This window comes from Procambarus clarkii, chromosome 56, assembly GCF_040958095.1.
Source record: "Procambarus clarkii isolate CNS0578487 chromosome 56, FALCON_Pclarkii_2.0, whole genome shotgun sequence".
NCBI lineage: Eukaryota > Metazoa > Arthropoda > Malacostraca > Decapoda > Cambaridae > Procambarus > Procambarus clarkii.
Window position 1 is genome coordinate 23,957,266 of NC_091205.1, and position 24,838 is coordinate 23,982,103.

The 24,838-nt window shown below is 37.2% G+C and overlaps 1 protein-coding gene across 1 annotated transcript; it reads right to left on the reverse strand.

Moving 5' to 3' along the window:
• Positions 1–8,226: 8,226 nt before the first annotated feature.
• Positions 8,227–21,893, reverse strand: cta (Guanine nucleotide-binding protein subunit alpha cta). The gene is made up of 8 exons (XM_045762894.2): positions 21,737–21,893; positions 18,666–18,737; positions 17,678–17,824; positions 17,212–17,412; positions 16,000–16,050; positions 13,100–13,317; positions 11,070–11,235; positions 8,227–9,771 (listed from the first exon to the last, which is right to left on the reverse strand). The coding sequence occupies exons 1-8, from the start codon at positions 21,797–21,799 to the stop codon at positions 9,574–9,576; spliced, it is 1,116 nt and encodes a 371-aa protein (XP_045618850.1). The 5' UTR covers positions 21,800–21,893; the 3' UTR covers positions 8,227–9,573.
• Between the last annotated feature and the right edge of the window lie 2,945 nt (positions 21,894–24,838).

The window sequence follows — 24,838 nt, forward strand, 5'->3', positions numbered from 1 at the left end:
TTTTTTCCCCCCCTTCTTCCTCTACTCGCCTTCCTTCATTTTCCAAAAATGTTATGTACCCAAGAGGACAAATTAACCCCTTTCCACATGATCTCCTTTCTTGGCACAAACAGGTAGCAAGATGCACTCGTGTGACACCAAACCACGTGGATAAGTAAATGACTATTCAACATTTACCGATGTTTTTAACAGCTAAGAGTATTAAGAATGTCGACTATTACAAAGGTTAGGAAAGTCTACGCAAACAATGGTGAACTGAATGTGGGGAAAAGGCATTTCAAGTAAAGGTGATTACAATAATATATTACTAAAAGCTTTTATGGTATTTGCTTGTATTATCATTTTGTACAGTTAATGAGAGAAAATAAGAGATGTACACATTACACCGTGTTAAATAAAACACTGTCCAGTGGTCCGCCACCAAAACTGTTAAAACTTGTACCTTATTTGTTATTAATATCATGTCTTTTTTTTGCAAATTGCTGCAAAGCAACAATTCTTGCTCAACATAATCTTCCATTTATTATATTTTTTCTAACACCGTAGCAAATGCAAAAAACCAGCATATGATGCTGTACTTCTACCAGATTGATAACAATTTCAACTTAATAAATCCTTCAAGAATTTGTCCCTTATCCTAATTATTTAGACATACAAAATGTCTGAAACCAGTGCCACTAATAACTCTGCTCATTTTGCAACATGTTGTAGCCATGTGTCACAAATATCGTACACTGTACTCGTACTTGCTGCATCATGTATACCATCTAAGCACTGATCGGCATTTTTGCTCATCACGCACGATTTTCCTCATGGAGGCTGTTGAATTACTGTTCCTACCATGTGACTTGTGTTCAACCAAAGAATATACATAACTATTATAAACCCAATAGCTACATGAACAGAGTGATCTTTATCAATAAATTCTGATATATTACACATGTAAAAACAAAAAAATACCCATATCCATCAAAGATTCCACACAAATTGTAAGCTTTAGTTTAAAACAAGTATGCCATGTATCAATTACACCTGACCTTTTGTTAACCAAAATATTACTTCTAAAATAAAAGAATTAAGTAAAACTTCAATGCTCCATGAGAAGTCATGTATGAATTTAAACATGCAATAAGTTATACAGCAAAGATTAAAAATACATCACTCCATTGCTCAACTGTGGCAATGGATCAATGAGAGACTTGAGAAACTGTGAGGGACTGACAATATCCATACATCATTTTTATATAAGTAAATATAACTTGCCAAACTACTTTAAAATTTAACTTTAAATACAGAGGACCTGAAATTCAGACATCACCTCTTTATACGCATTATTTACTTTAAACAATGTCTATCTTCTAAGAAGAACACTCATACTTATCCTACATTTCCACAAGGACATACATGCCTATTCTATCTTCATACTTGTTCCATCGTCAAACACATACACACACACTTGGCTTATCTTGAACATGAAATACTGTCCTATCATAGAAGGACTCAAGTTTTACTAATGGGTCAATAAAGGCTTCAAGGTCTCTATTGCCATCTATTTTTCCTTCCCATCTAGGCTATATGGTAATTATAAAAATAGTCTAATCATTTATAACGTGTAAAAAAAAAAAAGTTTAACAGATCTAATTATTATTAGAATCCAGCTTATCTCTGATGTTGTGAAGACTTGGATAATTCCTCAAGACCTTGACTGAAAATTCTAATATAATTTCATAAATCAGTTTCCATGAACTTAGCATGACAATAGACAAGCTGTGAAATAAAACAAGACAAGATACGAGCGTCCCCGAGCTTAAGCAGCTATATGCATGTCCATCCCATAGCAAGCACTATGACAACTCTCAACTTCAAGTTTAGTGCCAGTTTTGCATCTACTTTAAAAGCCCAAAGAGCAGGGAACGAGAATGATCATTGTGTATATGACAGTCGATAAAAGAAAGTAAACTAAAATATCATAACTACAGACCTTCAATGTTTCTAGTCTAATCTAGAGTATATACTTAATGCAAGAGCAAGCTTACTAAGAAAATGGACGAGGCCAATTAAGTCCATGTGGGAAACAAGCAAAATGTCAATAAATGTGTGATTATCAAAAGGCAGGAGTATAAAACAATTACAAAGTCCTGTATATCATTCAAGATACTAATATGATAGTAAAAAAGACAAAATGAGCAATGTAAAAATATTGGATTTACCAATAGTTGTATCAAGGGACTTTGGGAAGCAAGATTGCTGATCATCCTGAAAACCAAGACATTCTGAAAGGTGTGTGACTAAGTGGGGATAACACAGTTCAAACAATAAGACTAGGTCTTTGTTACTGTGTGTCCATGAGTGATGTCCGTGTGGCCAGTTCGCAGCCTAGTCAGTCACTTCTCACATTAATGGCGATAGGAAAGCGGTCTCCGGATAAGCTTCATTCAATGGTACAGTACTAGTATACAGTTTGTTATTCATTATACACGACCTTCTGTCACACTAATGGTTGCCGACTACTGTATGAATGACTGGATAGTAACCCAATGCAGACGAGTCACAATGTGGCTGAAGATTATGATGATCAAACCACACATCAGAAATGGAAAAAATGATGACTGTGCTGTACTCCGAGGCATCTTCTTTTGGGGAACCCGACTGGGATAAAGTGCTTCCGCAGAAGTATTAGCAAGTCATTATTAGCAATGCCAATATGTCTGGGGATCCAACAAAGTTAAACAGTCTTATACAGCCATGGGGAATATTTCTTTACTTAACTCAAATTTTAGGCATTAAATTACATTGAATTATGCCAGTCTTACAAATCTCAATTTTCAACAATAGCTCTTCTGAAAGATCCAAAATATTTATTACCTTTAAATAGGTTAAATGCAAAAACTGGGTCAATTCCAACTGGATAATATGGAATAATCTATGGCCGTGCTGTGCTACATTCTCGTCAAGTTGTCAGGCTGCCCCATATGCAACATTCTTGTGTTTTATAAACTTTTTGTAGATTAGTCTTGCATAATTGCAAATCTTGAGCAGCCTGGTAATAATTATATGCTGCATTTATGGCATGAAAGTGGAAGTAGCACTCAATATTATCGCTCAAATAGGTATTTTATCAATTTCTCTGGAGCCTAACCCTACTTGTCATAGCTGCAGTACTGTATCTTGAGGTTATCTTGAGATGATTTCGGGGCTTTTTAGTGTCCCCGCGGCCCGGTCCTCGACCAGGCCTCCACCCCCAGGAAGCAGCCCGTGACAGCTGACTAACACCCAGGTACCTATTTTACTGCTAGGTAACAGGGGCATAGGGTGAAAGAAACTCTGCCCATTGTTTCTCGCCGGCGCCTGGGATCGAACCCAGGACCACAGGATCACAAGTCCAGCGTGCTGTCCGCTCGGTCGACCGGTATCTAAGTTTTAAATGCACCGTTCAGATTTGCACAATTTTTACAGGAACAAACCCCCCACACAAATCAATAACTGTTTGTGAAGACACTTTACACAATACAGTACAGCAAAAGGTAAAACCATTATTCAGAGAAATGGCATTTGAAGTATGACTTGTGCGTAACGTATGCTGAAAATATTTAACACAGTTAAATACAAAGAACCCCTTTCAACAACTTCCAAATAGGTAGCAATTAGCAAGAAGAGAGGAGGGACGGGGAATTCATGCCAACAGGTAATTGAATATATGATAAAAATGACTTATTGTCCCTAACAAACAAGGTTATATCTGGATAAGGCACAAATATCACAAGCCTTCAAAACATTTGTGGTTAAATGGGCTCTTCTGGCTGTTTAAAGTGATCAAAACCATTCTACTTAAGGTAACGACATCCATAAAACAACATATTCGTTTAAAAGTTAAAAACTTATTGCATTAGTAATTTTTTAAATTAAAAAATAACCATTTTTAACAGTATATACCAAGAACTGGAATTTCATCAATTAACAAAAAAATAAAAGTTAAATGCAATTAAAATGCTCTATTTGTCTTATTATTTAACTATGACAACCAGACAAGAATGGTTGGCAAGCTAATATTTAGCCATAAACATGAGGGCACTCTGCAAGTCTTGTAAACCAGAGTTGTCTGCAACGCTAGACTTCGTAAGGGAATATGATCAAGCTGCCACATGTACAGATATTAAGAATGAGAAACTTTGATCTTTTGAAAATGTTATGAGAATGATAGAGATAAGGGAATGAGTGAGTGTCATAATGGCGTGCATCAAAGTACACGGGTGGGTGTGTATGCACGTGTTTACGAGACGTGTAGGAATCCGATTACCTCTCCCTTTCAAGGAACATCTGAAACACACCTCGAACAAGAAAACTGTTACTCCTTTCTTGCCCCTCATTGGCTTACCAAAGAAGCATCTCATTCATAACCACACCAGAATTTTCCTTCCTCTTTCTAGGTTAATGCAATAACAGCACCGGGATTGAATGACTAATAGGTTTAAAAAAAAAAAAAATAAAAAAAATAAAATAAATGGATCGTTACTTGAAGCTACAGCATAGAATTATAATGGAACCTCCAAAACTTGGAACATACTGGTCTAGTCCTAATCTGGATTCAAAATCAATCCAGATTAAAAGTAAGTGCTCTTTTAATAATAAATTATCACCAAAAAAATTCTGGATGTGTATTAACAGCAAACAATACATGTTTCTGCATATTTAGACAATATAGTAAAGTATACATGATGATTGTGTGTGTGTGTGTAATTACCTAAGTGTAGTTACAGGATGAGAGCTACGCTCGTGGTGTCCCGTCTCCCCAGCACTCATTGTCATATAACGCTTTGAAACTACTGACGGTCTTGGCCTCCACCACCTTCTCACTTAACTTGTTCCAACCGTCTACCACTCTATTTGCGAAGGTGAATTTTCTTATATTTCTTCGGCATCTGTGTTTAGCTAGTTTAAATCTATGACCTCTTGTTCTTGAAGTTCCAGGTCTCAGGAAGTCTTCCCTGTCGATTTTATCAATTCCTGTTACTATTTTGTACGTAGTAATCATATCACCTCTTTTTCTTCTGTCTTCTAGTTTTGGCATATTTAATGCTTCTAACCTCTCCTCGTAGCTCTTGCCCTTCAGTTCTGGGAGCCACTTAGTAGCATGTCTTTGCACCCTTTCCAGTTTGTTGATGTGCTTCTTAAGATATGGGCACCACACAACAGCTGCATATTCTAGCTTTGGCCTAACAAAAGTCATGAACAATTTCTTTAGTATATCGCCATCCATGTATTTAAATGCAATTCTGAAGTTAGAAAGCATAGCATAGGCTCCTTGCACAATATTCTTTATGTGGTCCTCAGGTGATAGTTTTCTATCTAGAACCACTCCTAGATCTCTTTCTTTATCAGAATTCTTTAAAGATTTCTCACATAATATATAGGTTGTATGGGGTCTATGTTCTCCTATTCCACATTCCATAACATGACATTTATTTACATTAAATTCCATTTGCCAAGTGGTGCTCCATATACTTATTTTGTCCAGGTCTTCTTGAAGGGCATGACAGTCATCTAAATTTCTTATCCTTCCTATTATCTTAGCATCATCAGCAAACATGTTCATATAATTCTGTATACCAACTGGTAGATCGTTTATGTAGACAATAAACATCACTGGTGCAAGAACTGAACCCTGTGGTACTCCACTTGTGACATTTCTCCATTCCGATACATTGCCTCTGATTACTGCCCTCATTTTTCTATCAGTCAGAAAATTTATCATCCATGTTAGAAGCTTACCTGTCACCCCTCCAATATTTTCCAGTTTCCAGAACAACCTCTTATGTGGAACTCTGTCGAAAGCCTTTTTTAGGTCCAGATAGATGCAGTCAACCCAACCATCTCTTTCCTGTAATATCTCTGTGGCTCGATCATAGAAACTGAGTAAATTCGATACACAGGATCTTCCAGATCGAAAACCATACTGTCTGTCTGATATTATATCATTTCTCTCCAGGTGTTCTACCCATTTAGTGTGTGTGTGTGTGTATATAATAATAAAAAAAAATGCATCAAAGAACAAACATTTGACTTACCATTATGCAACAGTTTGCACAACAGTAACCCAGAAGCCGCAAAATAGGGTTAGAGAACTATGTTATACCACTAGTTACATTCTTGAAGCTACCTTTAACTGTCCATGATTCTTAACTGTCTTAGAGCTACAGATGGTAACCGTTACATAACCCACAGCCAGCCTGCATAAAGTATTGGTAAATTCCATCACCCAAATTTTGTTCTTAGAAAGCTTCAATGATATTCTGTCACTGCTGTAAACACTACTGCTCTCCCTTTTGCAGTAGCTGCAAACATAATGATCAATGAAATTTATTATCAAGCAAAATATAAGAAAAATACTGGAAATGAGTTTACACGACTATGCGGCTTTCAACGCAGCTCGCTGCACAACTTTAATTTTTCTTGGACAAATCCAAATTTGTAATGGACAAGCTGATAATAATAATAATAATTTTATTTACAAGAGGGTACAATGGGTTTGCGAGATTACATAAGACTGGTATTGTACATTCTTGCAAAGCCACTAACACGCATAGCATTTCGAGCAGATAAACATATTTCTCTGAAACGGGTATACTGTACATATTTGGTCTGATATTTAGAGTGAAATATTATGTATAAGTGGAAATAGTAAAGAAAAAGCAATACTGCACAACATAAATTGGAAACAAATCTCGCAATATTGTTGCTAGTTACTAAACTTTAAAAAAAACTGATGAAAATAATAAAGATAAATGAATATTGTATGTTTTTTGAACTACCCTAATAATACCAGCTAAATAAGTTTACCAAACCACACACTAGAAAGTGAAGGGACGACGACGTTTCGGTCCATCCTGGACCATTCTCAAGTCATTCTCAACAACCAACTTGAGAATGGTCCAGGACGGACCGAAACGTCGTCGTCCCTTCACTTTCTAGTGTGTGGTTTGGTCAACATTATTCAGCCACGTTATTGCGACTCCTTGTCTGCACCAGCTAAGCAAGTACCTATCAAAATAAGGCATCAAGCTGGGACAATACCTTCCAAGTCAATCTTCATATCTCTTTGTGACTCATCTTTCTGATCAAATTGGAAAATGCAAACATTTACACTGAAATTGAACTATCAGCACTGTTCCTGTAAATGTCCGAGCACAGCCATAAGATTAATAATAGCTTCCTGATCTTGGCAGCATTAGTAATCAGCAACTGCGTGACACTTTATATTATCCACCGAGACTGCAGTGGTCACGGCATGGTGGATCAAGTGCGCATCACCCGGTCCATTAGGTAAAGCACAGTTGTTGGGTTTGGCCGGCAACTGGACAGATGACAGTTGATAACCTCGCCCTTTGCTAGGGGTACCTTAATTTGTACTCGCCTAGTTGTGCTTGCGGGGGTTGAGCTTTGGCTCTTTGGTCCCACCTCTCAACCGTCAATCTACTGGTGTACAGATTCCCGAGCTTCTTGAGCTCTATCATATCAACATTTGAAACTGTATGGAGTCTGCCTCCACATCACTTCCGAGTGCATTCCATTTATTAGCTATTCTGACACCAAGAACGTTTTTTCCAACGTCTCTGTGGCTCATTTGGGTACTCTGCTTCCACCTGTGTCCCCTTGTGTGTGTGTACCACCCATGTTAAATAATGCATCCTTGTCTACCCTGTCAATTCCCCCTGAGAATTTTGTATGTGGTGATCATGTCTCCCCGAGCTCTTGTGTCTTCCAGCGATGTGAGGTGCAGTTTACCAAGCCTTTCCTCATAACCCATGCCTTTTAGTTCTGGGACTAGTTTAGTGGCATACCACTGAACTTTTTCCAGCTTCGTCTTGTGCTTGACAAGGTACGGACCCCATGCTGGGGACCGCATATTCCAGGATTGGAGTTACATAGGCGGTATACAAGGTTCTGAAGGATTTCTTACACAGGTTTCTGAAGGCAGTTCTGATGTTAGCCAGCCTTGAATATGCTGCTGATGTTATTCTTTTGATGTGGGCTTCAAGAGACAGGTTTTGTTTGATATAAATGCTTAGATCTTTCTCTGTTTCGCGAAGGACTATATCTCCCATTTGGTATCCAGTCTCGGTACACAGGTTATGTAACTGGCTTACTGTCCTCGACAATAGTACTGTATTTTATGAAATAATATATACTGTTGTTATTTTATTTTGATTGGTATTTTAAAAACAAATATTCATATCTTGTTTTTTTCCATAAATTCAAAAAAATGCTAACAAATTATTTCTTTAGTATAGAATTTGCAAACAAAATGGAGGAATAATAATTGAATACAAAAAACTAAAATAACAATGCAGCTGTCTAGATGAGTATTTCTTCACAACAATCAGTTAAGCATTTGTCAAGATGTTTTAAAGAAACTTGGCTCATTCCACTAACAAGACCATTATCTGATGGACCTTATTCATTATAAACAAAACCATACAGTCAAACTATTTAGATTTGTTTTTTCCAAACAAATTATTTAAAAACCTTACAAGTAAACAGTTTGTGTCGAGCCATAAATCCAATAATTGCAGCACAAGTAATTAATCTTGTCAACTGATACTGATGGATAGCAATTAGAGCCTTACTGGACACCTTAAGACATGTCCTTAACATCAAAAACAGACAATCTTAGGAATGTTAATGGAACATCGTTAAAAATAACCATAATACATCCAGAAACGAGTCATACAATATTATTTCGGTAACAAACAAAAAACTTACATAAAATGTGCCCCTAGGTGATATTTTATGAGTAAAAGTACTGTACATCATTCTACCAATGCTTTGAGCAGCATACTCATGAAGAAATGATGTTGTCTTACAATATAAAATCACTTTTAATAATATATCTGACAGGCATGGTAAGATTTGTGACATTTGCCAACACATTAATATTACGTTGTCCAACACAATTTATGTACTGGTATTTTACATATCAACTAAAAGTGCATGATTTTAAAAGCCATAGCTCATTTGTCTTATTAAAGTGCTAAATTCTTGTAAAATCACTATATTATTGTGCATGGAATTATGAAGCTCCTACACTCAAACATGAAATTAAAATTACCTCAAAGTCAAATTCGGGTTTGCTTTTTTGAAAAACTGGGGGAAAAAAATATATACTATAAATGACTAAACACATACAGGAAAACATTGGATTGTTAACAGCTTAAAACAGATAGAGGTACAGTACTAAATGTTCCCAGCAGCAGCACCACAGTATTCCAGCCACAAAACAGAAGTAGTGCCTCAGTCAAGACCTTTCTCCATACTAGTCATGTAATCTCTCTTATAATCAACTCTTGCTAACAGGATAAGACTGACTGGTGAATGCTAAATCTGCAGCACACATTTTCAGTTATACAAATAGACTATTAAAAATGTGACCTGAAATGTGAATTTACACAAAACTGTCAAATTTCAATGGCACAGATTCCCAACTGTTCACCGTGTGTGCGTGTGTACATTCTGTTAAAAAATTTACCACAGGGGTATTTTCAAAAGGTGTAGTTCATCTACAAAATACCTATTACTTCACTGTAACATAAGTGTTTCTAAATTCCTCTGAAGTATTGTGTCTTTAACAGAATTAAATACCACCTTTATGTTTTCTGTGTCAACTGCAGTTGTAAAGTGGTGGAAGATTGGACGACGATTGTTGTCTGCTCTCCGCTGTTCCACAAACTTGTGCAAGATGAATTGTTGAACAAATCTCTCATCATGAGGATTACCCTGTGTGGAAAGTTTCGTGAGTAGCACTATTTATACTCTTATCTTTATGCTATAACATATAAAAGAGACTACACAGTGCAGTAAATGTTTGAGGATTTAAGCACTATATAATCCACATGTCAAGTGCCTGTACTTCATGTACCTTGAAAACTAGGGTAGATCACAAATGTTATTGTCCCCTATATCAGTCATATGAATTCAAACGTTACAAACAATGAGTAGCAGAAAATATCTTTAGAATTAATTTTCATTCACTGAACATCATGCTGATTAATCAAATGAGACTTTAAATGTGTTTTCAGTACTACTTCAAGCTTTTAAGGCAATCTAAATGCCTGGCGAGACCTTTAAAAGATAACTCCCTCAAGAAAACAAGGTTTAAGACAAAAATATTTCTGACACTAACATCAGGAACACTTGCTTTGCCCGATGAACATTTTCCATGCTCTCCCCCACTCTCTGCATCCTGCCATTCACTATGCAGTGTAATTCTCTCCAATTATTTTATAAACTATCCCATTTGGTTGCAACCTAAGTTTCACTGGCCAGTTTCAAGGGTAGATTAGACGACATTTACAAGAATCAATTGTGTATACATGGGAGCTGCCTCACATGGCCAATAAACCTTCCGTGGTTTCCCATGATCTTATGGAGTCATAATGCCAATTTTGGCACTGGTTTCCAATGATCCAATGATCTTATGGAATGGAGCCACACTGCGTGTAGCCCCATTTCCCGGTTTTGATGCCCTTGTGTTGGACACTATGCATCTTACCTGGAATCTTTGGTAGCATCTTCCTCTACTCAAAATGAGATACTTCTTTCCATTCTACAGGAGCTGCCAAGATTTGTGGGCAATGTGATTCTCACTGCTCCTCTGGTAAGTTAGCCCGATTCTTCTCCCATTAGGACTAATATCTCAACTACGTCCCATATCTTCCTCATGTAAAAGATTAGTCGTCAGTTACATAAGTATACTTCCAGGCCTTCTGCCAATCTCCGGAGGCAATGTTTCGGAAGGACTAAAATGTCGTCGTTTCTTCACATTATATATACTGCATATATACATATGCTAATAAAAAGTGCAATTAATACTTATATCACTAATACTGTATATAGAAATCTTCTTTTAACCAGTTATATTTTAGGTTAAAGAAGGGTTATTATTACAACTAAAAACTACACTAGTGCCTATTGATTCATGGTACTATTAGGTTATAAGATACTCAACTGAAAATGTGACCCTATATGAGATGAGTAATACAGTACATGTACTTGAATGACAAAAACTTACTTACCACAAAATCTGTGAAATAATGGGAAATGTTACTTTGTCTAGATCTAATTTTCTGGATGAGCAGGTCAGTCTTGTTCAGAAAAAGAATTATGGAGACATCACGAAAGTTTCTGTTATTGACAATGGTCCCAAATATGTTGAGCGACTCTTCTAACCTATTTGTGATCCTGAAAAAAATACACTGTATAACCATACATATATATTTATACAGTATCATTAATTCAGCATTTACACTACCAGATGAATTATTTCATTTTCCTGGAAAGGACAATTTAATTTATTATGAGAGGTTCCAAAATCACTATACATACTACAATGAGTTGGACAGACACAGTTGGGCACATTTCAATTGACCTGATGTCTCTGTTCACCTAGCAGTAAATTGGTACCTAGAAATTGGACTGTTATTGTGGATTGTATCATGGTGAAAATAGTTAGTGTAGGGGGGGTCTCGGCAATTCCCTTTCCAAGCAGAATCATTTGGTTACTTCCAATGGCAAGCGATACACCAACCTATGACCTGGAGCATGTACAGTCAAACAAGATAGCAATCTGGCGCTAGTGCCACTAATGTTTCAACTGACTTTGCAGTCATTAAAAGTACTACAGATGGACTGAAGAAAAACTGAATCTAACCCGGAGTCTCAAGGCCTCCCGAATTCTCCAATGGCACAACAAATAACAGCCAACAGAGAGTTCTCTGACTTTTTATCAAATGCCTACTCAGACTAGCTGCCACCAGATGAAAGCACCATGCTTGTCCAAAAGTTCTCAGACCCAGACTGATAAATACCCTCAATGATGCAAATACTGTCCATTATATGTACACTTCGAAGAGGGGGGATGACAGGAGAGATTGGCAGAAACTAAATAATTCTGCACAGAAATATGCTTTCATAGGGGCTCAAAGCCTTATTTCCGAGAAATCTCATTCCGTGCAATTGTTACCGTAAGGATCAAAAGGGGTAAATGATTCCAATCTATACAAATAGAAACATAAGACCCTCTAAATTATAGAGGGATTAGGATCTAGGTGTGGTTCTGGTTAGTAAAATGTCAAGCCACACGACTTGATAATGGACCAAAATGTCGTCGTTTCTTCACTTTCTGAAGTGTAGCTTGGTCATTATATCTTCAGCCATGTTATTGTGACTCCTTGTATGCAGTAAAATGTCAGAGGATCACATCAAATGTATTGTAAGAGGAACCTATAATACACTAACAAATTTCTAAAGTGTTAATATATAAGAGCACCTGGAGAAATAATAAAGAAACTGTTCACGACATTTGCGAGACCAAAATTAGAATATGCAGTCGTGTGGTTTTCACACGTCAAGAAGCGCACATTCATAGCAGTCTATCGTCATCTCTGGGGTTCATATACCAACACTATGTACATATTCTGTATTATACACTGTTCCACTATATGCTTTTCTGTTGTATGACTTGTACTCCCTACCTTAAGTGTGGCTCACCATGTAACTATCGGCACAAGTGGATATAGGTCACTTGAGGTGACATTTGGGGTGGTGTTGCCACCAGACTGCAATTTATATTGGATGCTCATCTGGGGAAGGTAAAAAAATCCACTGGTTTTCAGAAGCTGCTAAGGCAGTTTGGCAAGATTTGTGGGTCTGGTAATATAACTTTCTTACTCTATCGTTTTATTCTCTTGCACAAGTCCGAGTCATCGCTTCATACTATATGTTTATCTTTGTTTCATTGTGTCATTATTTTATCTGTACAAGACAGATGCATGGCAGCTCTGTTCACTCTAGGGTCCACAGTATATACCCTGATAGAAGCCCTTTTGAAGAACCTATTTACTTTCTAATTAGCAACAGACAAAATTGTGAAACAATTAAGAATACCAAATAATTTAAGGTTTTATATTTATGGAAAATTTATTCTAGAAAATTTATATTACTTACATTTATGCTAAACTAAAAGAATTTAAAGCCTGAAAGCATATACAAGTGCTCTATACTCTACTAATAGTGAATAAAAAATAAAAAATACAAGCTACTGTACCTGTCTTCCAAGAGTCTTTGATCAAATTCTGATGATGAAGCAAGAAAAATAATTGATGTGACACTCTCAAAGCACTGAAACCATTTCTGTCTTTGTGTCCTTTGACCACCTACATCCACAAAGAGAAATGGGACATTTTGAATAGGAATGGTGAACTCTGTGATTGCTTTAGTGGCTTTACGGCAGTGAAGAATGTCTTTTTCTGTGGGTACATACTCCTGTAACAGAACAATATTTGATCAGCAAGGCAGGTGCAAGTACTTGACACACAGAACACAGTTGAATATTAGAAAAAAAAAAAAAAAAAAAAAAAAAAAAGACTACCATGGGCAACTTAAGGTTGGCTAAAAAAATGAATGCAATAGTTTGCTGGGGGATGCAGCAGACAAAGATGAACAACTTCAAAGTCAAAGACCTCGTAAGGAATCAGCGAGAGGCCAATGGGCTACAGTAACAGCATTAAAGATAGACTGATAAAGACAATAGCAGTCAACTTTAATTAAATTACAACATTTTGGTCTCTCCTGGACCTCTATCAAGTTGAGAAAGGAACGAGCATGTCAAAAATAAGTCAAGAGGGATGGCGAGGTGAAAGAAGAGGGTACGAGAAGGCAGGCATGTACAGGAGAAGACGAAGACGAAGAAGACAGAGTATCCGAGGTGTTAAAAGCAAGAAACTGAAGGGAGGAAGGGAGAACTTGTTCAGCAGTTAGTCTTAAAAGAAACCTCAGTTAATTCTGGCAACATTTAGCAGCAACAAGGGAAGACTCATAAGCATGAAAAGTCTGTTTAAATGGAGGAAGAGAAGTGAATCAAAGAAATATGGCAAATATTTATATTAAAACCAAGGCATGTTAATAAATATGAATTATCTGAGCATAAGAAAACTAATAACTGCCATTCAAAGAAGAATGAAGCATAAATTGTCAGCTAAACTACTTACATATTTAGACTATCATGGCTTAAAATTTAATAGAATCCAAGGCAAAGCTTCATGTATGGAAAACAAATTCGAGTCATTCAGGCCAAAACCTCGGTACTCTAATGATAATCGTCTCTGGCCTTCTTAACCTTAAAAATGTAGTTGGCATAATATAGAGAAACAGGCCTGAACTGCTATCAGTTACATCCTCTGCAAAAGGATTTTTCTTCTGTAAATTATATGTAATCTTTACTGTATGCTGTAATTACGATAAGCAATACTTACTGTTCAGTGTGTATGCCGTATAATGAATACAGTACTGTATATGAATGCATCTGCATTCTGTGCAATCTATAGAATTTATGAAACGTTTCTTTCCGAGTGGCACCTTGGGTCACTCCCTGAACCAGGACTCTAGTCAACCTATAACACCAACTTCCTGTCTGGCTCTGTCAACCTGTGCCCCATGATGTCATAAAATTTTTCAAATCTTGCCACCTAGCTCAGAAGGAAGACTGGGAAGATAAAGTTTACTCCACCTCCAAACTCCACTCATTATGACACTTAAGAGCAGAAACAAATAACACGCAAGGAATGTTAGCAAAATCTCTGCTAACTAATATCCGAGGAGCCACAGCTAGAGTACGTCGGGACTCCATGGGTCCCAACACGACATCTCCGAAAGAAACACTTACCAGAGACAAGGATTACAGCCAACAAAGACCTAAAGGGCAGAAAACGTCCCTTCAGCAGCCCAAGATCACCTATGATGGTGAGCCAACAACCTCACCTAAAAAAAGCTAAACAAACACAGAAAAGACAAGGAAATTAACGGCTCATGCAGGAGCCGTTAATTTCCTAAACACACACTGCTCAGGCATGGGTATACATATTACTGGGAATATGGAACAGATGTTAAATGATAATAAAATGAAGTGTAAACTCTATGTTATGTTAAGGTCTCTCCCTCACCCATTGTATTCTTGACTGCCCACTGATTAATGTACAATATACAGAAACTGTACAATAGAAGTACTGAGATAAGAACTGTTCTTGAACAAATAGCCTGGATGTGTCACAGTGGAAAGATTGACAATATTCTGGAGATGGACAAGAATTTTGCATCAAGATTGTAACCTTTTGTTGAATTGTGTCTATTCAGACAAGTATGTCTATGTACTTTTTTTTTTTTTTGAGATATATACAAGAGTTGTTACATTCTTGTACAGCCACTAGTACGCGTAGCGTTCCGGGCAAGTCCTTAATCCTATGGTCCCTGGAATACGATCCCCGATGCCGCGAAGAATCGTTTTTTCATCCAAGTACACATTTTACTGTTGCGTTAAACAGAGGCTACAGTTAAGGAATTGCGCCCAGTAAATCCTCCCCGGCCAGGATACGAACCCATGACATAGCGCTTGCGGAACGCCAGGCGAGTGTCTTACCACTACACCACGGAGACTGCTTATGCACTTATGCAACTTATGTCTCTGTACCTAGTCAAAGTATTTGTGTGCACATCTAGTATCATACTGCATGTGTAAAAAAACAAATGTACACGTTTATCAACCAGAATGTTTCTTTATATGACTGATGTGTGACTATATAAATATAAATGAACACATACTGAACAGAGCAAGAATAGCTGGAGCCACCTCATCCCTTTGTGTGTATTTATACCTCAATAAACTTATTTCAATTCAATTTCAATTGAGTTTTTGTTTCTACTTTTGGCGACATTGAAAATTGTATTTTAGGATTTAACGTTCACTTTCCCGTCTCCTTTTTCCAGCAAGGTGACAAACTCATTTGAAAAGTTACACATCACTGTGGGGCACTGGTCAATAGAACCTACTTAGAATATGGTGCACAGAGAGGGTACAACTTCTGCCTAAAGGAGTGACCGACGGAAGCCTCTCACATATACTAATATACACTACATTCTGAAGAGCTTTATGCAAAAGAATGCACCTCTTACCAAAACTCCTATTCTGTCTAAAGAATCAAAGAAATAAGCAACGCTGTCAGTCTGGAAAGAGAAAAATATATGAAGTTAGTCATTTTATATTTGAATGTTTTCTGAATATTACTAGACATTTCTTCCAGTAAGATATCCATTAGCGCAAGAGTTCCCCTATGTTATAGCAATTACAGCTAAACTGCAAGTCATAAGCACATAATCAGAATTTAAGCCAGCAATGAAAGAGCAAAAAAGTAAAGCAAGGATTTCTCACAGCCAAGTCGGTTTACAAAATACTGATGCCCCTCGCTTACATTTTCACACCTTTTATATGCCCTAACATTTCACCTGATATTATGGTATGGGTGTGGACATGACTAAAGGGACAGAAGGCACTGATAAAATACAGTCTAATATAGTCAGGTAATAACGAAGGGGGAGGGGGGTTGTACATCCCATACCTCTTATTAAGCTGATCTTACCAAGCTTAAATGCTCAAGGCAAGCTATTTAACAATTATTTAATGGACTTCATTTTAATGAAGACTGTTTACACAACAAGGAATACTCTTATTCTACTTAAACCATGTACAAGTATTCTGAACTGATGACACATGCACATGTGTAGAGTACTAGACATTTCACATACAATAACTGCAACAAGACTATTGTGCATATTAATAACGTTCAAAAATGGTGAATGACATGAAGAAAACCTTAACCCAAACTTTACCGATTCTCAAATAACTTTATGCAAGCCCATGTACTTAACCTAATCACAATCTAATTAGGGTTTTATATTTTATGTACAGGGCTGAAATTATATGTGCATTTAATATTCTAAGTATTATGTCTGTCAACATTCCCAAATTTGTTGCCACGTGAGGGACATATTAAAATACAGTATTCCATCTCTAAAAGCTGTTCTTCAATTATATTAAGCAATCTAATAAAAAAAATATTCAAATTCTTATATACAAGAATGCAAAAAATCCACTGAACATATTCCCATACAAGTTAACACTTTACTTCAAATAAACCACAAATTTAGGAGTGCTGTACAGAACCAAGGCATATTAATTTTGATTTCCCGATTTCACAGCATTAATACTCAAAAGTATTCAGTTGTACTATGTATGCCTTCCTTGCAGTTTCAAATGCAAATAGCTTAAATCACCATACAGCATTATTAAACAAAATTAAGTGTTTTTCAAGTGTATTTCATACTCACCAACTGATATTCTGCTCGTCTGTTATAAGCTTGTCCAATGCCAGAGTCCTTCCATAGCTCCTTCACACTTGGTACATAATCTAAAAACACATGTCGATCTAGTGACATGGAACCAGAAAATTTCATGACATGGTGACCATATACATCTCGAGATTCATCTCCCCAGGGTATCCGAAGTTTCTCTCTTGCATCCAATAGGACCTGGAGAGAAGTCAAATTTGATCTACACAAGAAAATTCAAGAACTGATAGGTTATCATTGCATCCACAATATGGTTAACATATGCATGGATTTAATGGAGGCAATGTAAGTGTGCATACCTTAGCATGCTCTATCAGTGCTTGCTGTTAATCAATCATATAATACATTTATGATTACAGTGCAATTAGGGATGACTGTCAGATAAGTAAAGAGCATAGTTTGTGTTATAAGTACAGTATATGGATATGTGGGCAGTGCTACTTACCTTCATACCCATGACTACATTTTTGTATATAGTTTCTCTATACTCGTCAATCTCATCATGAGCAAACCGATACCCATGGATGATGCGCATCTGCTTCAGGAAAGTCGACTTGCCAGACTCCCCCGCCCCCAACAATAGCAGTTTAACCTTACAAGAAGAATTACACATCACAAATAGGTGTTAAATTTCTCTAGAAACATCATTATGTTAACAAGCAAGTGACCTAGAACATGTCTCCATCATGCTAGATGTTTGTCCTGGCTATACAGCAGAGTTAACCAAACTTCTCCACTACCAATGAACAGCTATGTATCAATGAATTACTGTAATTCCTCGTTATATAATTTGTACTATATTATATTATATATATTTTGAAGTTCAGTCCAGTACTGTGAATTAGTGACCATTACATAAAATGCATGAAATGTTAAGGGCCTTGTTAAAGCATAGGCCTAATATACAGTACAGAATAAACTAATAATTAGTCTATAGCATCTATACCTAAACTCAGGTAAGCTGTTTATTAATGTTACCTCTACAGATTCTAAACATGAAAGCATTATTATTATTAATTATTATTATTATTATTGACTTCCACTTGTCATAGCATCAGGGATCTAAGGCAATGTGGCCAGGAGATACAACTTTCAACTCCTTACAACCTTTGAAATATTTATATTACTGGTACAGGGCAGAGCATGAAATATTCTATGACACGCCGATTATCCAGGTTGTAATTAACAGTTTGATTCGAGCTACAAAAATATATGGAAATAAAGTATGCATTTACAGTGCCTAAATCTTAAAATTGACTGCAAAACTACATCAAGCATATTAATGGCCTAAGTTCATATACTCGTATGTCCATATGTAATCAACTAAAGAAAAAAAACAATTGCATGTTCAGAATACAATAAAGTCTGGGACTGTCTAAGCACAAGACACTCGTGTAGATTAATCTCGGTGAGCAATAAACTCTGTAACTCACCTGTCGTCTAAATTTCTGTCTGTCCTTCTGTATTTCCTTGTCAATTTGTTGTGACCTTGTGTGTTGATCTATCTGAAAAGTCAGAATAGAATATAAATACAGTAAAGAGGAATAAGCTGGAAATAAATATACTAACAATATAAATCAAACAAACTTTGACAAAGAATGCAAAAGCCTTGGCAAGCGACCTAGTACTGTACAAGTATTTTTACATATTGTACTGAAGTAATGGTTCTGGGGATGACATTCCCTCCTTGCTGAAGTGTGTAGCTGCACTGCCTGATCGGCTTTACTGTTAGTTGCCTGCAACTAGTAGTCCGACAGGTACCAGCGTTCAAATGATCGAGGCGTGTTTTAATAAACTTATGAAGTTATCTCATCAAGATGAGCTACAGAACTGTTGGTAATTTCCTTGTTAGAAAGCAAGGCAGTAAAATGCTCACACCCATTTACTTAGGTACAGTATCTAAACATACTATATCCCAACATTTTAATGTTCAGATTTGGAACCAACACTTCATTATTTTATAGCTCTAGTAGAATTGTGATTATCCAAAGTAATTTGGATCTGACCCTCTTCCTGAAATCTAAACTTTATATTTTTATGATATTTTGTTCTTTCTGTTAATACAAGATAAATCCTGTACAGTATTTCTACATATTATACACCATAAAAAAATATTTCAGAGCACAAAGATAATTTAGGCAAAGTTATCTGAAAAATTTCCCACATCTAAAAATACTCTTGAATATCGGGAAATAATATCTAGATGACTTTTCATTAAACATTTAAAAAAAAAAAAAAAAAAAAAAACTGCTTTAATGAACACTAATAAGGACTCTATTATACAGTTGTAAAGATTGTCATCTTTGTCAACTGCATACCAATGCATAAATTTAGGGATTTTTAGATGCTTTCAATTGCATACATATGTTAATTCAGGCCGTAAGTGTTTTCTCGACACGTTCAAGTTCAGAAATTTTGCCAAATTTCGTGCCTTTACTATCAAAATCCATGCATGAATATACTAGTCTAGTGCACAGAAGTACTAATAAATGATTACATTGGCATGACATTTATCTATGCTTTCTAGAAGGCCAAGATAATAGATATAATTTAAATAATTCACTATGTCGAGGGGACAGGAAGCCAGAATAAATTCACACATTTTTGGCTTTTATCGAGTTCCCCGCCACCCTCCCAGACCAGGCCAAATTACTGACCCCTGCCAGGATGCAACCCCACAACAAGCTGATTAAATCTTGAGTATTTATTCACAGCTAGGTGGACAGTGGCATTAGGTGAAATAAAATATGCCTAACTATTTCTGTCCCCACCCACCATGGGATTCAAACCCGGAATTCTCAATTGTGCATCGAGAACGAACCCATCTGTACTACCGAGACCTTTCATATGAACACAATATGACTACAGTTCATTTCCTTTCTTCTATGTATTGTAGCATGGCTTTATTGCATTACAAGTTCAAAATTTAATTTCCTCAATTTCCTTCCCCCCCCCCACCTAGAGGGGTAAAATAGTACTGTATATTTGTTGACTATTTCATTCTCTGCAGCATGGAAAGCCTGGTCCAAAGCCAAGCTATCAAGGTTAAAAAAAAAAAAAAAAAAAAACCAGGTGCATTATAGGATTTTGATACACTACCAACAACTGATTACAGGGCAGCATTTACACCTTCATATAATATTGCAAAAATTTGCAAGATAATTTATTATAAACATTGTTGATAGTACAATAAAATCACAGAAACAGATTTAAATGTTAAAACGGCAATACAATTTTTAGCTGCCAAAGAGGAAGACATGTTAAATTTAAAAAAAAAAAAAATAAATAAATAAAAAAAAAAAAACTCATTATCAGTGGCCTTCACGAATGTGCTCAGTGCATCTTATCTGACACTTCAATGATAAAATACCAAAGTTATTCAATATTTGGATTAATATTTCTTTTTCCAAAAATAGCCTTTAAAAAACATTTGTTTTTAGACCTAATAATATTACAAGGTAACACCAAAGTAAAACAAGTGATGTTTCATCTTTGAAGTTCCACCACACAGAATTACTGCTTAATGATTAGTAACATGAATTTGAGAACATAGCAACTTGACACAAACCAGAATAAGGATCTATGTGAATGTCTTTCCCCTCCCTCCCCCCCCCCCCCAATGCCCTGGTAAAATTATGAAGTAGTAAGCGTTCCTTTTGGAATCAAATGCAAAGTGGGAATGTAGACCTCGAGTAGACCGGTGGGACTACTTATTTAAAGACTTATTATTTAAAGACTACTATTTTCCTCTACTACCAGGCTTGTGTTCCTGCCATGCAGCAAGGTGGCAATGATATAAACCTCAGGTTTATATCATCCTGGCGTCATCAAGATCGTCTTTCTCACTAGTCTTTCAAGCCATTCCTTGTGCTTGGGATAATCTAGCACTTGCCTCAGAGAGAAGACTAAGATTGACTGAAGTTTCTACAAATTTGCCAAAACATTTATACATCCTACAAAGCTTCTTATACCTCAAAAAGAGAATGAATGGGTTCCTATAGTCTATAAACCAACGATGACAACCAATTTGAAGCATTCATACTTCCTTGTGACAAGTCACTGAGGTGACAGCCTCACTGAGGAGACGGCCCCACTGACAGGACAGCCTCAGCCATAGACCATCTCAATGGCCAAGTAGCCCTTACACCATAGTGTCATTAAGAAACACACAGGCCTAAATCTTATACTTCCTTATAGGCCTATAGCCTGCCCACCACTGCCGAAGCTGTCAACACAAAAGCAACTCAACCGAATCAAACCATTAAACCTCAATCACGTAAAGGTATTGACCGTCAAGACTATTTAAAGACGTGATTTAGCCCCTACAGGCCTAGACACGTCAAAAATAATTCTACCCTCCCATCCCACCCAACTTTCCCAGCCGCAGCATCTTCTAAACGACCCAACCCCTTTCCCTTCCCACAATAAACAGCTATTGTAACACCTAACTGATGGAGGTGTGCGGTTAATGAGTGTGTGTGTGTGCGTGTGATGTGTGGCTCACCTCATCTGGCGTCCACACAGCTCTCAAACAACAGGCACAGCTCAGCATTGTCACCCGCGCCATGTTCCCACTATCACAACACAAACATTGACCATGGAGGAACTGACACGGAACAACACAACACCTTCCTTGGGGAGGGGGAAGAGGGATGCAAGTTTGCTATTTTTGAGGTCAGAATGTGGGGGCAACATCCTTTCAGACACCTATTTAGCTAAAATATGTGGTATATAAGTAAGCACAATTAAAATCTAAAACAAAACTGCAATATTATATTATTATTCTTTCAATTCTAGCTATATCATTGTATATATATAATGAGTTGTTATTATTATTTATACCGACGTTTGCTCTTTATCACTGTTTTATCCAGTGGATTTATTAATAGTGTCATAAGCTCAGTCAAATCTAAAAATATGATGGTCTATTAATGTCTCTCCTTTCACAATCACGTTCTGAGAAAAATCAAGCAGTGATGACGTCATTATTCCTCCCTTGCACGACCAAACTATGACGTCACGATCACACCCTTCTACCACATCCTGGAAAAAATATCAGGAATGATTCTTAATTCCCAGTTTCACCCTCAGAACTACACATGTTTCATATTACAGTACCAATTCTAAATCATACATCATCCTAAAGTTACAATTAAAGAGGGGTATATATATGATTATGAAGATTTAAACAAGTACTTATGATACATATTCTATTACTAAACCTAAAATAAATATTATTTTTGACTGAAAGGCAACAGCAAAAGTCATTCAATATATCGCAGCTATAATTACAATCCCTCCTGACAAAAAGTTTTATGGTTTGTATATATATTTGTATATACAGAGTACAGCAGACGGGAGAAAGATTTCAAGCTGAGAGTGAATAATTGAGTCATTAAGTTGTATCCAAGGATACCCACACCCCCAAGACTGGCTGGGCATCAATTAAGCTTCCAAGATTAATTTATAGAATCTTTAATTCATTTTCAGTACAGATAAATAATATAAATGGGGTCTACAGTGGCGCGTCATATATATATATATATATTTATTGGGAGATTGCTCACAAATTCTGGTACTTGGATTGTTTGACATTTGACTGAGTTCGTGGGGGGGGGATAAAAAAGTTTGATGTGAACTATTTTTTAAGGAATTTGCATGTTTAGTTGTGTTTATGTGAGGGTGTAGAGCAGGTGGTGATGGGCGGTTAGAGTGGGTGGGTGGGTGTTGAAAAGGTGGAGGGGGTGATGAGGGGGGGGGGAGAAGCTGTTTTAGTATGGGGGGTACAGAGAGGTGGGCGGGATTTAGTGGGGCGTGAGGGGTGGGGGGCGTGTGGAGGGGCTGGGGAGGGCGTGGATGGACAGTCTCGTTGCCTCAAAATTGCTGGTCGCAAAAAGAGGATATGTGAGTCATATATGTTTTTGTAGCAGCTGAGTAAGCTAGACAGCGAGACTAAGGCGGCTGCTTCTGCAACGCCATCTCGGATAGCTTCCTCTCTCACTCTAGTGCACACACACACACACAGTTTCCCTCACAGTTTCAAGTGTAGATATGATAGAGCCCAATAGGCTCAGAAACCTGTACACCTGTTAAATGACGGTTGAGAGGCGGGACCAAAGAGCCAGAGCTCAATAGCAAGCGCAAGCACAAATAGGCGAGTATAAATAGGTGAGTACACACACACACACACACACACACACACACACACACACACACATGAATAAGTATACACACGTGTGTGTGGGTGTGCATATACTAAGCTAATTGCATTCACCCAGATGTATTCACATATTTGAGCTTGTGGGTCTTGCCTGTCAACTTCTAATAGAGTGGTAGAAGTTTTCCGAGCCTATTGGGCTGTCGTGTCTATACATTTCAAGTTGTACCTGCAGTCTGCCTACTTAATTTTACAATATATTTATATAGTGCGCTACATTTTCTAATATCTTTGTAACTTATTTCGGTACTTAGCTTCCACCTGTATCTTTTTACTTGTGTATTACAAATATCAAATTTTCTTTCCTTGTCTGTCATCTTAATTCCCCCTGAGTATTTTATGTGAGGTGATCATGTCTTCTTCAGTTCTATCTCCCAGCAACATGAGATTTAATGTTTGTAGTCTTTCCTCGTAACTCATACCTCTCAAATCTTGAACTAGTCTTGTGGCATACCTCTGGACAGTCTCCAACTTTGTTTCGTGTTTACCTTAGATATGAACTCCGCGTTGGTGCCTTTTCTTTATCCGACTCTAATAGACCTTGCCTTCAGCGTGCGTGTGTGTGTGTGTGTGTGTGTGTGTGTGTGTGTGTGTGTGTGTGTGTGTGTGTGTGTGTGTGTGTGTGTGTGTGTGTGTGTGTGTGTGTGTGTGTGTGTGTGTGTGTGTGTGTGTTCCCTTCCCTTCAGTGTGTGTTCGTAAATACCATAACATTTATAAACACCACTGAGTCCACACACAAAATCTGATCATAGGCACATGCACACACAAGGACAGGGACACATACATGCTAGCGCAAAAATGCACGAAAAAGTCAACATGCATGGACATGTTCCCACACACACGTATGTCAGAGCACACCCCTGCATGGATGGAGTATGTTTAGCATGCGTCAGTGGGTGTCTGTTGACCTCTAAGATGGTGAAAGCGTGGCAACAGACTGGCATGCGAAAGGCACCGGATAAGTATATCTAGACTGAGAGAGAGAGTTTGTATGAGGTTGGAGACAAGATGCCTGGTGTTAGTCGCATTCAACTTTGCAGGGTGATTGGTCTGGGGTACACAACGAACATAGGTTGGTCAGGGTAAGTCTTATTGGTTAAAAGAGGGAGGTAGGGTGCAACAATGACCCCACCCATACTTAATCAACGAAAATACGCTGGCCGAGTCTCTAGATTTCTTCACTCGTAAACGATGAACATGAATTGAGTATTACATTTTCTTAAGAGAGAGTAACAGAGAGTGGGGAAGGGGGAGAGAGAGACCCAAGCTCAGAATATATATTTTGTCACGAAACTCTCCTTAGGAAAGGAGATTGGGCCTATTCAACAACAACATATCTGCATACTCAAGTGTAAGACATTATCAAGAACAGCAACAACAATACGTGAT

Coding starts and splice junctions, on each gene's coding strand:
- cta (XM_045762894.2), bottom strand. CDS start 21,799: ATGGCGCGGGTGACAATGCTGAGCTGTGCCTGTTGTTTGAGAGCTGTG. Junction 11,236..13,099: donor CAAAGACTCTTGGAAGACAG/GTACAGTAGCTT, acceptor TATTTTTTTCAG/GATCACAAATAGGTTAGAAG. Junction 9,772..11,069: donor ATTATTTCACAGATTTTGTG/GTAAGTAAGTTT, acceptor CTTTCCACACAG/GGTAATCCTCATGATGAGAG.